This window comes from Phacochoerus africanus, chromosome 8 (assembly GCF_016906955.1).
Source record: "Phacochoerus africanus isolate WHEZ1 chromosome 8, ROS_Pafr_v1, whole genome shotgun sequence".
In the NCBI taxonomy this organism is placed as follows: Eukaryota; Metazoa; Chordata; class Mammalia; order Artiodactyla; family Suidae; genus Phacochoerus; species Phacochoerus africanus.
The window spans coordinates 42,711,551-42,728,095 of NC_062551.1; the positions used below are offsets into that span (position 1 = coordinate 42,711,551).

General features: G+C 47.5%; 1 protein-coding gene and 1 non-coding gene across 2 annotated transcripts in view; one reads left to right on the top strand and one right to left on the bottom strand.

Annotated features, from left to right (window-relative positions):
• Positions 1 to 15,986, bottom strand: part of SLC7A9 (solute carrier family 7 member 9) — a 41,044-nt gene extending 25,058 nt beyond the window's left edge. The window contains exons 1-9 of the mRNA XM_047792231.1: positions 15,853 to 15,986; positions 15,115 to 15,227; positions 13,408 to 13,555; positions 12,872 to 13,114; positions 12,330 to 12,455; positions 11,569 to 11,668; positions 10,759 to 10,803; positions 9,734 to 9,857; positions 8,815 to 8,918 (exon numbers count right to left, since the gene is read on the bottom strand). Of these exons, the coding sequence (XP_047648187.1) occupies positions 8,815 to 8,918; positions 9,734 to 9,857; positions 10,759 to 10,803; positions 11,569 to 11,668; positions 12,330 to 12,455; positions 12,872 to 13,114; positions 13,408 to 13,555; positions 15,115 to 15,201 (977 nt within the window). The 5' untranslated portion in view covers positions 15,202 to 15,227; positions 15,853 to 15,986. The remainder of the gene's footprint in view (positions 1 to 8,814; positions 8,919 to 9,733; positions 9,858 to 10,758; positions 10,804 to 11,568; positions 11,669 to 12,329; positions 12,456 to 12,871; positions 13,115 to 13,407; positions 13,556 to 15,114; positions 15,228 to 15,852) is intronic.
• Positions 1,923 to 2,030, top strand: LOC125134729 (U6 spliceosomal RNA). The gene has a single exon (XR_007136741.1). It is a non-coding gene; the product is annotated as a U6 spliceosomal RNA (small nuclear RNA).
• Positions 15,987 to 16,545: the final 559 nt, after the last annotated feature.

Sequence of the window (16,545 nt, forward strand, 5' to 3'; positions counted from 1 at the left end):
CTTTGAAAAGATAAAATCAATAAGCCTGTAGTCAGACTCATTAAGGAGAAATGAGGGCCCAAAGCAATATAATTAGAATTGAGAAATGAAAAGCTACAACTTATACCACAGAAATACAAGGATCATGAACAACTCTGAACAACTATATGCCAATGAAATGGACAACCTAGTAGAGGCAAATTCCTAGAAATGTACATCTCTCAAAACTGAACCAAGAAGAAATAGAAAATATGAATATACAAACTACCAGTAATGAATCAGTAATTTAAAAACTCACAACAATAAAAAATAAATTTAAAAATAAAATTTAAAACAAAAATCCAGGAGCAGTTAGCTTCACAGGTGAAGTCTACCATTTAGAGAAGAGTCTACAATTATCCTTCTTAAACTATTCCAAAAAAATTGCAGGGGAATGCTTCCAAACTCATTCTGCGAAGCCAGCCTCACCCTGATACCAAAATCAGAGCTACCACACACGATAAAGAAAATTATAGGCCAATATCATTAATGAACATAGATGCAAAAGTCAACAAAATATTGGCAAAGTGAGTCCAATAATACATTAAGATCATATACCATGATAAAGTGGATTTACCACAGGGATGCAAGGATGGTTCAGTATCTACTTACCAATGTGATACATCACGTTAACAGACTGAAGAATAAAAACCATATGTATGATCATCTCAATAAATGGAGAGTTTTTGACAAAATTCAACATCCACTTATGATAAAAACTCTCCAGATGGTGAGTGAGAATAGAGGGAGCATACTTCAACATAATAAAGGCCATATATGATCAGTCCCCAGCTAACGTCATACTCAGTGGTCAAAAGCTAAAGATCCAGCATTGTCACTGCAGTGGCTCAGGTCATTGCTGTGATGCAGGTTCAATTCCTGGCCCAAGAGTTTCCACATGCCATGGGTGCAGCCAAAAAAGTGGCGGGGGGTGGGGGGGCTTTGAAATTTCTATAGAAGTAAAACTGTCAACAGGATACTATACTAGAAAATCATAAATACACTACAAAAAAAGCTACTAGAGCTCGTCAATGAATTTGGTAAGTTGTAAGACATACAGAAATCTGTTGCATTTCTATACATTAACAAAAAATTATCAGAAAAATTAAGGAAACAATTTACAATCACATTAATAAAAAATACCTAGGAGTGCCCTTTACCCAAGGAGGTAACAGACTTGTACCCAGAAAACTGTAAGACATAGATGAGAGAATTGAAGATGACATGAACAGATGAAAAAACAAACCAGTGTTCATGGATGGAAAGAATCAATATTTTTAAAATGAGCATACTACGCAAGGCAATCTACAGAGTCAATGCAATCCCTATCAAAATACCAAGGACGTTTTTCACAGGACTAGAATAAGTCATTTTTTTTCTGGTGTTCCTGTGGTGGCGCAGCAGAAACAAATCTGACTAGGAACCATGAGGTTGCAGGTTCTATCCCTGGCCTCACTAAGTGGGTTAAGGATCCAGTGTTGCCATGAGCTGTGGTGTAGGTCACAGACACAGCTTGGATCTGGCGTTGCTGTGGCTGTGGCGTAGGCCAGCAGCTGTAGCTCCAATTTGACCCTTAGCCTGGGAACCCCCATATGCTGTGGGGTGAAGCCCTAAAAAGCAAAAAATAAAAATAAAAAAATATTTCCTTTTTTTGGCCACACCCACGGCATTTGGAAGTTCCCAGGCCAGGAATTGAATCTGAGCCATATCTGCAACCTATGCCACCATTGCAGCAATGCTTAGCTCCTTAACTCACTGTGCCAGCCAGGGATTGAACCAACAACCCTACAGAGATAAGCCAGATCATTAACCCATTGTGCCACAGCAGGAATGCCTAGAATTTTAAAATTTGTATGGAAATACAAAACAATCTTGAGAAAGAAGAACAGAGCTGGAGTGCTCACTTTGGCAGCACATATACTTAAAAAAAAAAAATTGGAATGATACAGAGAAGATTAGCATGGCCCCTATGCTAGGATGACATGCAAATTAGTGAAGTGTTCCATATTAAAGGAGTTCCTATCATGGCACAGTGGTTAACAAATCCGACTAGGAACCATGAGGTTGTGGGTTTGGTCCTTGGCCTTGCTCAGTGGGTTAAGGATCCGGCATTGCTGTGAGCTGTGGTGTAGGTCACAGATGCGGCTCGGGTCCTGAGTTGCTGCAGCTGTGGTGTAGGCCAGCGGCTATAGCTCCAATTAGACCCCTAGCCTGGGAACCTCCATATGCCACGGGAGTGGCCCTAGAAAAGGCAAAAAGACAAAAAAAAAAAAAAGAAAAAGAACAGAGCTGGAGGTATCACACTCCCTGACCTCAGACTATACTGCAAAGCTACAGTCATCAAAATACTATGGTATCGGAACAAAAACAGGCATATAGATCAGTGGAACAGAAAAGAGAGTCCAGAAATACATCCACATACTTATGATCAATCTACAACAAAGGAAGTAAGAATATACAATGGAGAAAAGTTAGTATCTTCAATAAATGGTGCTGAGAAAACTGGACAGCTACATGCAAAAGAATGAAATTGGGACATACCATGTACAAAAAATAAACTCAAAATGGATTGAAGACATAAGACCAGAAACCATGAAGCTCCTAGCAGAAAACATAGAACACTCTGACATAAATCCCAACAATATTCTTTTGGATCTCCTCAGGCAAAGGAAACAAAAGCCAAAAAAAAAAAAAAAAAGAATCTAATTATGTGTAAAAGCTTTTGCACAGCAAAGAAAACCACTGACAAAGAGACAACCCATTGAAATGGGAGAAAATATTTACAAATGATATGACCCCCCCAATAAGGGGTTAATATCCAAACTATACAAATAGCTCATACAACTCAACATTAAAAAAAAAATTCTGATTAAAAAATCAGCAGAAGGAGTTCCCGTTGTGGTGCAGTGGTTAACGAATCCGACTAGGAACCATGAGGTTGCGGGTTCAACCCCTGGCCTTGCTCAGTGGGTTAAGGATCTGGCATTGCCATGAGCTGTGGTGTAGGTCACAGACGGGGCTCGGATCCTGTATTGCTGTGGCTCTGGCGTAGGCCAGCATCTACAGCTCCGATTAGACCCCTAGCCTGGGAACCTCCATATGCCATGGGAAGCAGCCCTAGAAAAGGCAAAAAGACAAAAAAAAAAAAAAATCAGCAGAAGAACTGAACAGATATTTTTCCAAAAAAGACATGCGAATGGCTAACAGGCATAGGGAAAGTGGCTCAACATCTCTAATCAAGGAAATGCAAATCAAAACCACAATGAGATATCACCTCACACCTGTGAGAATGGTTCTCATCAAAAAGCCACAAATAAATGTTGGCAAGGATGTGAGAAAAGAGAACCCTTGAACACTATTGGTGGGAATGTAAATTGGTGCAGCCACTATGAAAACATTATGAAGGTTCCTCAGAAAATTAAAAATAGAACCACCATATGATCCGTATGATTCTTTATATATCTAAAGAAAACAAAAACATTTGAATTGAAAAGATACATGGAGTACCTGTCATGGTGCAGTGGAAACGAATCCAACTAGGAACCATGAGGTTGCGGGTTTGATCCCTGGCCTCGATCAGTGGCAGTGGGTTAAGGATCTGGCGTTGCTGTGGCTGTGGCATAGGCTGGCAGCTACAGCTCCAATTGGACCCCTAGCCTGGGAACCTCCGTATGCCTTGGGTGTGGCCCTGAAAAGCAAAAAAGAAAAGATACATGCACCTCAGTGTTCATAGCAGCATGATTTACAGTAGCCAAGATATGGAAGCAACCTAAGTGTCCATCAATAGATGAATGGATAAAGAAGGTGCGTTGTATACACACACACAATGGAATACTATTCAGCCATAAAAAAGTGAAATTTTAGTATTTGCCACAACATGGATGTACATGGAAGGTAGGTATTATGCTTAGTGAAATAAGTCATATAGAGGAAGACAGATACTGTACCTTGTTACATGTGGAATCTAAAAGTAAACTAGTGAATATAACAAAAAAGAAAAAGACAAATATAGAGAACAAACTAGAGGCTACCAGTGGGAGAGGGGAGGGGGAGGGGCAACATAGGCACAGGGCAATTAAGAGGCTCAAACTATATATAACATAAACTACAAGGATATATTATACAGCACAGGGAATACAGGCAGTATTTTATAATAACTATAAATGGCGTATAGCTCTTAAAAATTGTGAATCACTATGTTGTGTGCCTGAAACTTACAGAATATTGTAAATCAACTATACCTCAATGACAATTTTTTAAAAACAGGAGCCTTTGAAATGTAGGAGGCAAAAATCTGACAAATCCGCTATGAGAGCATAAGATTTGAACAGTCAAGGTACAAGCTTAATGATAACATAAAAAGCTAGGAGTTAATAGAAAATGCTATTTTCCAGACCATGAGAGGCATTTATAAAAACGTCAGTAAGCCACAAGGGAAGTCTTAAAACTCCCAAAGAAGTAAGATCACAAAGATCACGTGCTCTGAGTACAATACAGTAACATCAGAAGTCAGAGATACAAAGGCCAAACAGACCTGTTTTTTAAAGCTACATATTTAAACTTTGAAAAGACATAAACATGGTATTGATTCCCAGAACAAATCAGTGAAACTGGATGGAAAGAAACTGCTAGATGGAGGGGAGGCTTAGACTCAAGACGATGCTCTGAATTTTGAAAATTCCATCAGTGCTCCACAAACGAGTGTCCACATTCCAGGCACTCAAAATGCAAAGCAGGACTTTTGGAGCTGGGCACAGTGGCTCTAAGTGCATCTGGGATGCTAAACAGATGAGTCTGACGTGGGAGCACCCGTGCTACCAGATTTTACCTTACTGCAGCTGTAATCAGTATGATAACAGCACAGAAAAAGGCCTATCAGCGAGACTAAGTGAACCAGGTACACTGGAATGGTAATGGTGGCATTTCAAACCAGGGGAAAGGGGAGATTATTCTGTAAATAAAACTGGGACAATAGGTAAAGGTTTGAGGGGAAAAAATGAGATTTATGCCTCATGTCAAAATGCTTTCTTTTTTTTTCTTTTTTTTTTTTTCTTTTTGGCCATTTCTTGGGCTGCTCCCGCGGCATATGGAGGTTCCCAGGCTAGGGGTCTAATTGGAGCTGTAGCCGCCGGCCTACGCCAGAGCCACAGCAACGCAGGATCTGAGCCGCGTCTGCAACCTACACCGCAGCTCATGGCAACGCCAGATCGTTAACCCACTGAGCAAGGGCAGGGACTGAACCCGCAACCTCATGGTTCCTAGTCAGATTCGTTAACCACTGCACCACGACGGGAACTCCAAAACGCTTTCTAGATTGATCAAAGAGATAAAATAAAATGCTAGAAGAGAACATAAATGGTTTTTTTGTTTGTTTGTTTTGGCGATGCCTGCAGTATTCAGAAGTTCCCCCCGGCCAGGGTTGAACCCAAGCTGGAGCTATAACCAGAGCCACGGCAGTGACAATACTAGATCCTTAACCCAGTGAGCCACGTGGGAACTCCTAGGTGGGTATTCCTAAAAGGAGAGGGGAAGGTTTGTCTATGTGAGATAGAAAACTCAGAAACCAGTAGGCAAGAATCTTAGATCGGACCCCATAAAGATGATATCCGACATGATTCAGCATAGCACAAGTCCCTGGCCAGTCTCCAAGCCCCACCATACATAACCATACAAATGAACCCAGAAGGAATCATAAACCTAAATGTAAGAGCTAAACTTAATAAAATTCTATGTAGAAGAGAAAAATCATTGTATCTTACATTGGGCAAAGTTCTCAGATACGACAATGAAGGCATGACCCATCAAAACAAACAAACCAAAAGAAAGGATCAACTGGACTTTGCCAAAGTTAAAAAACTGGTGTTTCAAAACACCATTAAAAAGTGAGAAGAGGCATTCCCGTTGTGGTTCAGTGGAAAGGAATCTGACTAGCATCCATGAGGATTCGGGTTTGATCCCTGGCCTTGCTCAGTGGGTTAAGGATCCAGTGTTGCTGTGAGCTGTGGTGTAGGTTGCAGACACGGCTCGGATCTGGTGTTGCCATGGCTGTGGTGTGGGCCAATGACTGCAGCTCCGATTTCAACCCCTAGCCTGGGAATCTCCATATGCTGTGGGTGCAGCCCTAAAAGGACTTTAAAAAGAAAGTGAGAAGACAAGCTCAGACTGGGAGAAAATATGTCAAAACCAGACACCTGATAAAGGATTTGTATCCATTATATATGAAGAACTTGCACAGCTCAAAAATAAGCCGGGTTTTTTAAACATATACACATGCGTGTTAATCTTTATTTCATTATTTTCACTGTTCATGTGATTTTTTTGAAGCCCAATTTTTTTAATGGGCAGAAGATTTGAATAGATATTCCACCAGAGGATATAGGAATGGCTAATAAGCACATGAAAAGATGCTCAGGATCATTAGTCATTAGGGAAAGGCAAATTAAAACCACAGTGACATACTAATATCCAATAGAATGACTGTAATTTAAAAGATAATACCAAGCATTGATGAAGATATGGAGAAATTGGAACTCTCATGCATTGTTTACAGAAATTAAAATAGAGCAACCACTTAGAAAACAGTTAAGCAGTTTCCTTAAAAGTCAGTCACAAAGTCACGGAGTTCCCTTGCGGCATAGTGGGTTAAGGATCCAGTGTTGTCCCTGCAGTGGCTCAGGTTCAGTCCCTGGCCCGAGAAATTCCATATGCTGTGGTCATGGCAAAAAAAAATTAAAAAAATTTTTTTAAGTCAATCACAAAATTACCATATGACCCAGCAACTCTATTCCTAGGACTCTGCCAGAGAGAAATGAGAACATACATCCACACAAAGACGTACATGAATGCTCACAGCAGCGTTATTCACAATAGTCCAGACTGGAAACAATCCAAATGTCCATCAGCTGGTAAATGGGTAAGTGGAATATGCATCTATAAAGTGGAATACTATTCAGCAATTAAAATGAATGGACTGGAGTTCCTGTCGTGACTCAGTGGTTAATGAATCTGACTAGGAACCATGACGTTGCGGGTTTGATCCCTGGCCTTGCTCAGTGGGTTAAGGATCCTGCGTTGCTGTAAGCTGTGGTGTAGGTCGCAGATGTGGCTCAGATTTGATGTTGCTGTGGCTCTGGTGTAGGCCGGTGGCTATGGCTCCAATTAGACCCCTAGCCTGAGAACCTCCATATGCTGCAGGAGCAGCCCTAGGAAAGGCAAAAAGACGAAAATTTAAAAAAAAAATTAAAATGAATGGACTGATACCTGCTAAAACATTAATGAACCTCAAAAATAATATGCTTAGTGAAAGAAGCCAGATGCAAATGACATACTGTATCATTCCACTTAGAGGAAATGTCTAGAAAAGGAAAAGTCACAGACACAGAAGCAGATCAGTGTTTGCCTAGAGCTGGAGTTGGGAGGGGGATAATTAGGCAGGAGGGAACTTTTTGAAATGATGGAAATGTCCTAGAATCAGATTGGGATGTTTATGTAGCTTTATAAACTGAGTAAAATCACTAAATCGTAGAATTACAAAATGAGTTTTATGGTATTTATACCTCAGTAGAGCTGTTTAAATACCAAATGATCAGAAACTGGACATTTTTACACTTTTGAAAATACCATTGACACAGCATGAAAAAATATGAGATATTTCAGGGTAAATCTGACAAAATATGTGCAAGAACTGTATACTGAACATTACTACTAAAAAAATGGGAGGGGTGTTTTTTTCAAGGGCTGCACCTTTGGCATATGGAAGTTCTAATCAGAGCTGTAGATGCCGGTCTACACTGTGCCCTTGGCAACACTGGATCTGAGCTGCTTCTGCAACCTACACCACAGCTCACGGCAACGCCAGATCCTTAATCCACTGAGCACATCCTCACGGACACTAGTCAGGTTCTTTACTACTGAGCCACAGTGGGAACTGCCCCCACCCGGCAATTTTTTTAATTGAAGAAGACATAACAGGAAGACAGCCCATGCCTGCAGATTGGAAAAATCCATACTTTGAAGATGGTGGGTCCTCTCCCAATTGACCTACAGATTCTCTGTAGTTCTGACCAAAACCTCTGAAGGCTTTTTTTTGTAGAAATTGACAAGCTGATTCCAAAATTCAGATAGAGGAGCAAAGAATCTAGAACAGCCAAAACACTTTTGAAAAAGTGAAAGGTGCAGAGATAAGGAATGATTCTGTAGTACATAGTTCATTTTTTTTTTTTGAGTATATACATGTTTAACTTTTGACAATTTCACTCTCAGAACTATGTCCACTCTCGCAACACTGGACACCTGGGCAAAAACGTGCTCACAAATGTTCCCTACTGCACTGTTGAGGCAAACTGCCCCTACCCAGCCCAGGAGTTGGAGTGATGTGAAATTATTCTATATCATAAGGTGGCAGGCTGGCGGGGGCTGGCAAACTCTAGCAGTTTATGTAAATAAAGCTTTAATGGAACATAACCGCGCCTGCCGGCTTTCCTACTGCAAAGATAGAGCACGATAGATTTGCAAGGCCTGCAAGCCCAAAACATCACTCTCTGCGCTTTAGGGACCGTGTGCGAATCCTGCTCTGGGCTGTGTATCTATTTACCTGAGAGGGTCAAGAAAGCTCATTTGGCGAAAGTTCCCGCGTGTGCGTAAACCTCTTCCACCCGGGTCTCCAAATCCCACCTTGAGCTGGGGCAGGCTGTCCCCACTTGCTGGGGACCTCGGTCGGCCCCTGAGCCACGTGCCGCCGCACGCTTTCAGTGCGAGCCCGGGGCGCTCAGCCCAGGGGTGGGAGGCTGGCCCTACCTGCCTGCCGTGAAGCACGACCCGTTGGCGGCGCCGATGGTCGAGAAGGCCACGAAGAGTGGAACGACCCACGAGGCGGGATAGAGGACACGGTCACCAAATGTCTGCAAGACAGATGAACGAGACCTGAGGCGGTGCACCCCCATGAGCCACAGGTCACCCACCCCCGCAAGCTGTCGCGCCCTCCCAGCGCCAGCCACCCAGCTCCCAACAGTGGAGCGCCAGTCCGGAGGAAACGGCAATCTCGCCTCTGCCAATGGTGCCGTGGTGATGGAAGCCGCTTCTCTACTGCTCCCTGGCATAATTCTCAGTGTTTCAACATCCTCGGATGCCCGCGCTTCTTCCTCACTTAGAACGACCTGGTCTTTCTCTCACCTGAGCCGCCCCTTCGCTGGACAGTGATGTCATCACCAAGCCTGCATCTCTCCACGCTCCCTGTTCCTGTCACCTCATTGCTTGTTGCTAGCTTCATTTCCTGTCCCACCGCAACTCTGCTGGCCTCCTCCAGCAGGTGGATCCCACCCACCTTTCCCACGCTTCCCTCCTCACCCAGCTTGAATTCCCTAACCCGTCACTATAACTCCCTTGTTCAGTGACTCCCCTGCGCCTTCTCTCCCTCACATCTGTGGGTCAAAGCCCCAGCCCTGGCGAAGTCCAGCTCTGCCACGTCTGCCCTCGGAGGCCAGGGCATCGGGGAAGAGGGGGGGATGCTGGGAGAGCAGGACCTGCTGCCTGCTGGCAGCCTGGAGCCTCAGCTGGGTCTCTGGTGCTGCCCTAACCTGTCTGCCCTCCCCGTCTGCGGTCTCCTAGATGATGATTTCCCTCCTTCCCCGGGAAGCTCTTCACCTCGAGCATTTAGCCCTTGCCTGTCCCCTTCCCGCAGACCGGGCACCCTCCCGCAGAGACCCTGGGCACTTACCACGGCCACAGCCTGGGACTGCAGGAGCTCGGTGGCCGTCATCACAGTGAAGTAGGACACGTTCATGAGGATGTAGCACCCTGTCACTAGTGGGATCCCAATGATGATGGCCAGGGGCAGGTTTCTAGGAGGGACAGGGACCCAGTGACCCAGTCAGACCAGAGCATCCCATGAGAGACTCGCAAGATTGCCTTCATCTGGCCCTTTCTTCCACCTGCCCCGGCCAGCCCTCCTCTGCTCCCTGTGGTGGGCTGGGGTCACCGCTGCCCTTCCTGAGGCCCACCCGGAAGCAGAGGGCTTATGGAACAGCAGAGTCCCAGGGGCGACATGTGGGGAAATGAGAAAGAACTCTCCCTCTCTCAGACGCCAGTAAAAGTGAATTGTTTATAAAGCAAAATAAGCTAAACTTTGAGTTCTTCCTTCCTCCCAGCAACCATCCTGGTATCCAAAGCAAAACCATTCTCTCACAAGTGTAAGTGAGCTTATAAGAAAGCATCCTTGGAGTTCCCGTCGTGACTCAGTGGTTAACAAACCCGACTAGCACCCGTGAGGACGCAGGTTCAATCTCTGGCTTTGCTCAGCGGTCACAGACGCAGCTCAGATCTGGCATTGCTGTGGCTGTGGCTTTGCTGTGGCAAGCTATAGCTCCAATTCAACCCCTAGCTTGGGAACCTCCTTACGCCACGCATGTGGCCCTAAAAAAGTCAAAAAAAAAAAAAAAAAAGGAATACATCCTCCGAGTTCCCACTGTGGTGCAGTGGAAATGAATCCAACCTGTATCCATGAGGATGTGGTTCAATCCCTGGCCTTGCTCAGTGGGTTGGGGATCCTTGGATCTGGTGTTGCCATGAGCTGTGCTGTGGGTCTCAGAGGCAGCTCAGGTCCCATGTTGCTGTGGCTCTGATTCAGCCCCTAGCCTGGGAACTTCCCTATGCCCCTGGTGTGGGTTTTAAAAAAGGGGGGCCGCACCCTTTTTGGGGGGCGAGGGAAGTATGTTCACTTGTCCACGGACCCAGCTGTCTTACCTGAAAGGGTTTTCAAGTTCTTCTGTAATATAGTTGAGTTGATTCCTAGAAGGGGAGAAAAAGTAACATGAGTAACAAAGCTTTGACTTTCTTTGCTAAGATTATGAAACACAAAATAGTAAGTGTTGGCCTCATTTAAGTGTCTCCATCAGAGCAAAAGTTCCCTGTAGGAATCTCAGGGTAACTTCATTCAGAGAACGCCCTGGCAGTGGTGGGAATACATTGCTAGGTGTAAGTCTTTGCCCTCCATGGGAATTGCGTGAATTTTCAACAGTTATTATGAGTAGTGAGTCCCCACTGTGCTTCAAAAAAAAGGAAGATTCTTTGTCTGAAAGGAGAATGAAGCCTGCAGATGCTTTGCATGAGGCCAAGACCAGCCCATCCTGGATGGCAACTGAACTTAAATAGAATCTCATCGGCTAAACCAGTATTTGCAAGGCTGAAATAGGAGTGCTACTACTGAGTATTCTTGCCTTTCCCAGTGCCTGGCAGCCCTCACTGGCCCCCACGCCAGCTGAGCCTGTGTGTGTCTGGTGAAGCTTCTGGCACAGGGCCTCACAACTGGGGGCTCAGGAGCCACTGTGTCCAGGGCTGATGCCATATAAGAGACTGGGAAAGGGGCAGTGCCTCTGGGGTCCAAGGAGAACAGAAGGGTGAGGGATGGGGTGCCTAACAAGAGGGAGAAGCGAAAGTAATTGTTAGGGTCCCACCAAGTCCCCTAAAGGAGAAGTCACTGCTTTCCACCCCGTTTCAGTAAAGTAGCCTAAAGGAACCCACAACCAGATGGATGCCATTGTAGGAGAGCCTTACCATCCATCATACGCCCAGAGTCCATTATAAAACGCCAGACCGATGGCTCCCACAGACAGTTTTGTGCCCTCAAAAGAATTTTCAAAATTCTTTGTATTTCCTGGAATTAAGCCAGACAGTGAATAGCAGGTGTCAGCTGATCAGACTGGGGATGTGGCATCATCTCCATGGGAAAGAAGGGGGTGACTGAGGACCTCAGATTATTAAACAAACCCCGGGAGTTCACCTGTGGCACAGCGGGTTAAGGAGCCAGCATTGCCACTGCGGCGGCTAGGGTTGCTGCTGTGGTGCAGGTTCAATCCCTGGCCCAGGAACTTCTCCTCACCACAGCCACAGCCCCCACATTTAAGAAACACAAACAGGGAGTTCCCATTGTGGCGAAGTGGAAACGAATCTGACTAGGAAGCATGAGGTTGCAAGTTCGATCCCTGGCCTCGCTCAGTGGGTGAAGGATCCAGCGTTGCCGTGAGCTGCAGTGTAGGTCACAGACATGGCTTGGATCTGGAGTTGCTGTGGCTCTGGTATAGGCCAGAGGCTACAGATCCAATTAGACCCCTAGCCTGGGAACCTCCATATGCTGCGGGTGCGGCCCTAAAAACACAAAAAGAAAAAAGAAAAAAAAGAAAAACAAATAGGCTCTGAAAAATCGGGAAACTAGAGATCATTTCTGTGGAATGCCTGCCTTAAAGATCCGCTCAGGAGCAGACCCTCTGGGTGGCCTGTGCTGTGTGGCGCCACCCTCCCCTCCAGCCGAAGGTCACCTTGGGCCAGGAGGACAAGCCCGCTGATGATGATGACGGCCACGATGACCAGCTTCGCCGCCGTGAACACGTTCTGGACGTAGCTCCCCAGCCGCACGCTGAGCGCGTTCACCATGGTGATGACCACTGGGAAGAGTGGGCAACGGTCTGTGTCTGTGGGCTCAACCACCCCCTCCTGTCTCAAGGCCCTGGAAAGTCTCTCTTCCACTCCCAGGTCCATCCCCTAAACTCCGCTCTCCACCACCACCTCCATCAAACGCATCTTTGAAATCCAGCAGGGGCTTCCTCCCCGCCCACGAGCAATGGACAAGCAGCCAGGCCACCCCTACCTCCAGCCTAAGGCTGCCCCCCGCCCGGGGACATCTCCGATGGCCCTGCAAGAGCAGGGACCAGACAGCAGAGGGCGTCAGGACCCTGGCCCTGAGCCTCACGGCTTCTCCAGGCCCACGTGGCCTCTTTCTCTGGAGACGCAGCCAGAGTCTGCACCTCATCTGTGCCAGGTCTTTTCTGACCCCCACTGGGCGGTTCACCCAGGGACTCACGGATGGCAGCGGCAGCCAGGAATTTCACGACGACTTGAGGCGGGCTGCAGCCTGCGTAGAAGGGTGAAGAAACGTACTCCGAGAAGCTGAGACAGATGATGGCAAAGGATGAGGGCTTTATGACGAACAGGCTGGTCCAGGAAAAGAGGTAGGCAGGAATGGGGCCAAAGGCCTCCATCAGGTACGGGTACTCGCCCCCCGACTTGGTGATCATGGTGCCAAGCTCTGCGAAGCACAGAGCACCTGGAATGCACAGAGGAAGGGGACCCCAGGCCCCTTGTAAGGCTTTGGCCAGGTTGAAGGAGCCCCCTCCCCCATGGGGGACCTGCTTCTACCCCTCCCCCCCCCATGACTCCTGTCCTGAGCTCTGGCCCTTGGACATCCCAAGAAGCCCGGTTTATCCCTATTGGCGCACAAGCCTGAAAGGGGATGGGGCAGCAGCAAGGCAGGCACACACAGCTTGGATAGCCCGCCCCACAATCAATAGGGGGTGTTCATGGGGGTGGGGAGGGGCAGGGGCAGATCGGCTTTGTTACCCAGTGTCGCAAGAATCCCGCAGGCTGCCCATATGATGAGGCAGGGCCCCACGGCTTCCGTGTTGCTGAGCACAGACTTGGGGGAAATGAAGATCCCGGAGCCAATGATGGTGCCCACGATGATGCAGATGCCACTGAACAGGCCCAACTGGGATGGGGACCAGGGGACAAGAGAGTCAGTGCTGCCACTGACTGGGGCTCAGAGGCTCCCACGCAGCCCTCTTTCTCCAGCTCCCCCCCCCGCCCCCCGCCACTCCTGGAGCGGCCAGGGCAGCCCCAAGTGTCCCAGGCACCTTCCCCCTTGCCATCGTGGGGAGAGCAGGAGGGTGCTGTTCCTGCACCTTTGCTCCTGTGGATTAAGTCAATTAGCCTTTGCAGCCATCTCATTATCACACCCATTTTACAGAGGAGAAAAACAGGAACAGAAAGATTCCATCATTGCCCAGGTTCCCAGCCAGGGCAGTTTAGACCCAGCTTGGGTTCCATGCCCAACCCTTACCACGCTTGATGGAGGGTCAGATGGCAAGGCCAAGCTGACAATCAGTCACCAATAAGAAAGGTCCTTGGGACACTCCTCTTAGCTGGGCCGCGCAGGGCAGAGCTTCTCCCCCCAGACTGAGAGTGAAGTTGGGGTCAGAGGACTGGGGTGTGGGGGGGAGGTGAGCAATGGGGCTTCCAGGGACAGAACCCTCAGGGGCTGTGACCTTCTCTGAGGCTCTTTTGTAGAATACGAGCTTCCTACCAACAAGACGGGGCTCCGACACGCCCCGTGTACATCCATTCCTGTGGAGTCCACAGCAGGTAAAACTAACCTGTAAGGATAGAACTCGGGGTGGGGGTGAGGGTCCACCTGGAAAGGGGCAAGATGGAACTTTCTGGGGTGGTCATCTTGTCAAATTCCTCAGAGTGAACACTGAACATCTATGCATGTCACTCCATGTAAATTACACGGGAATCAAGAGAAAAATTTTTAAAGGAAGGAAATGTCTGATTCAGGCCCCTGCTTATAACATCAGCCCCCAGAAGCCACCAGCCTGATTTCTGGAGCCCAAGGTGAACGTACACGTGCCAGGCTGTCTGGGCAGGGGCTGTGCTTGTCATCCGCCCAAAGCCCTTGCTCCTACCCTCCTCCAGGGATTAGCACTGTGCAGCACGGAGCTCAGAGCTCTTTTCTGCCTCTGTTCTCCCTCACCCCTCCCAGCAAAGCTCCCCCTCCTCCTGGCGGGCTGGGAGGCAGTCCCGTCTGACCCATGCTCTGGCCCCTCCAGGTCAAAGGCACCTCCAAGTCTAGCCCTTCCTACGCTCCAACGCAGAGGGATCATCTATGTCATCCCTGTGTCAGCCTCGCCACCCCGGCTACCCGCTGAGAGGGAACGGGAGTTCCCTATGGCTGGGGGTGTTCAAACACGAGAGGGACAGACATCTGGTGGAGGTGCAGTAGAGGGGACTCAAACATCAGAGGGTCTCTCTGACCATCCCGGAAAAAGCCATTGGGCTGAGCAAACACCTGCCCCTCTGGGTGCTCACCCAGCACATAGAAACATACGCGTATCAGCCTCACAAGATTATGCTGAGTTCACTGCTGAGAGAGAAAGAGGTAAGGGCAGGAAATTGTTCAATCAGAGATTGGGGGTGGGGGTCTTGGCTACACACACACACACACACAGACCTGGGAAGGACCTGTCCCCCAAGGAAGGACTGTCCTACCTCCTTTTGGAGATTTGTGGTCTTGAGTTCAGTGCTCTGGAGCGACTTCTCATCCTCTCTCCTTTTTCTCAGGCTTGTCTCTTGCATTTTCCCCTCCTGCCACTTCTAGGAGGCTGCAAGGAGGGCATGGGTGCTCGCTCAGCAAATGTTCTAGCGGGCGAGACGCAAACGTGGGCTCAGCTGTCATGTCTGGGTTGTGGGAACTTCTTCTACTAGCAGGTGATTTGGGAAAGTTGTCCACTCCTCACGGATGATCTGCTCAGTTCCAGCAAAATCGTGACGGCCGTTCAAACCCTGGGGGACTGGGGCTCAGAGCTTTTTCCAGCCTCCCCCATGAGCCCCTCAGGTCCCCACGTTCCCAGAGCTATGCTTTGTCCCCTAACCCCCAGCAGTTGACATGCCTGAACGTCATTCTACCTCCATGCTCCAAGCTCATTTTTTTCCAAGAGTAAAAAAGACATATTTTTAAAACTGCCTGGAATAGATTTAGTGGAATCAAGTCCAAGAAAGGAAGCCTTTTCTCATAATTACTTCCCAAGATTGAAGCCCCGTCACGCACAATAGATGCCTGGTATAGATATTTTTTTCCATTGAGGGATGCAAGGAAAGTCCCTGAGGAAAATCAGTTCAAGGCTGAACTCATTAATGGTTATTTCCTGTTCCTTTTCTCCAAATAAAGTCCCACTCGAGCTCCCCCGGCCAGAGGATCCGTCAGGACCCATCACCCAGTGGCCTTACCTTCTTCTTGACCTTGGAAGCCCAGGGAGCTGCCCAGGGTGACTGACCGCCTGTCTCTGCACAGTGGCGCCCTAGGAATGGCCATGTCTCCTGCCCTGGAGAGGAGGAAGCCAGAAGGTACAGAGGTCAGCAAAGGTAATTATTAAACGCCTTTTTTTTTTTTTTTTTTTAAAGCCATGAAGCTTGGATATGTTGCCGGAATTCGGCCTTTGTCTGCCAGTGCTGAATTGAAACGCAGAGGCAGAGTTTTGGGTAAAGGAGAAAAAAAACAGCTTTATTGCTTTGCCAGGTAAAGGAGGGTCACAGCAGGCTAATGCCCTAAAGACTCTACCCCCCACCCACCCCCACCCCCACCCCGGAAAGAATTTATTGTAAAAAGGAGAAAAACAGGTTTTCAGATGGGCACCAGGATTGGGACAAACATGCATTCTTTTTTCTTTGGGAGAATCTTAGGCATCAAAGCTGGAGTCAGGAGATCTCGGTATGAGCATGATGGTGGGCTTCTGCGTTATTGCCTAGAAGAACAGGACTTGCGAAAAGGGAATATTGATCAGAGATTAGAGCAAACTAGGAAAATTCCTGAAAGACATCATATGCTGGAGTTCCTGTTGTGGCGCAGTGGTAAACGAACCCGACTATGAACCATGAAGTTGCGGGTTCGATCCCTGGCCTTGCTCAGTGGGTGAAGGATCC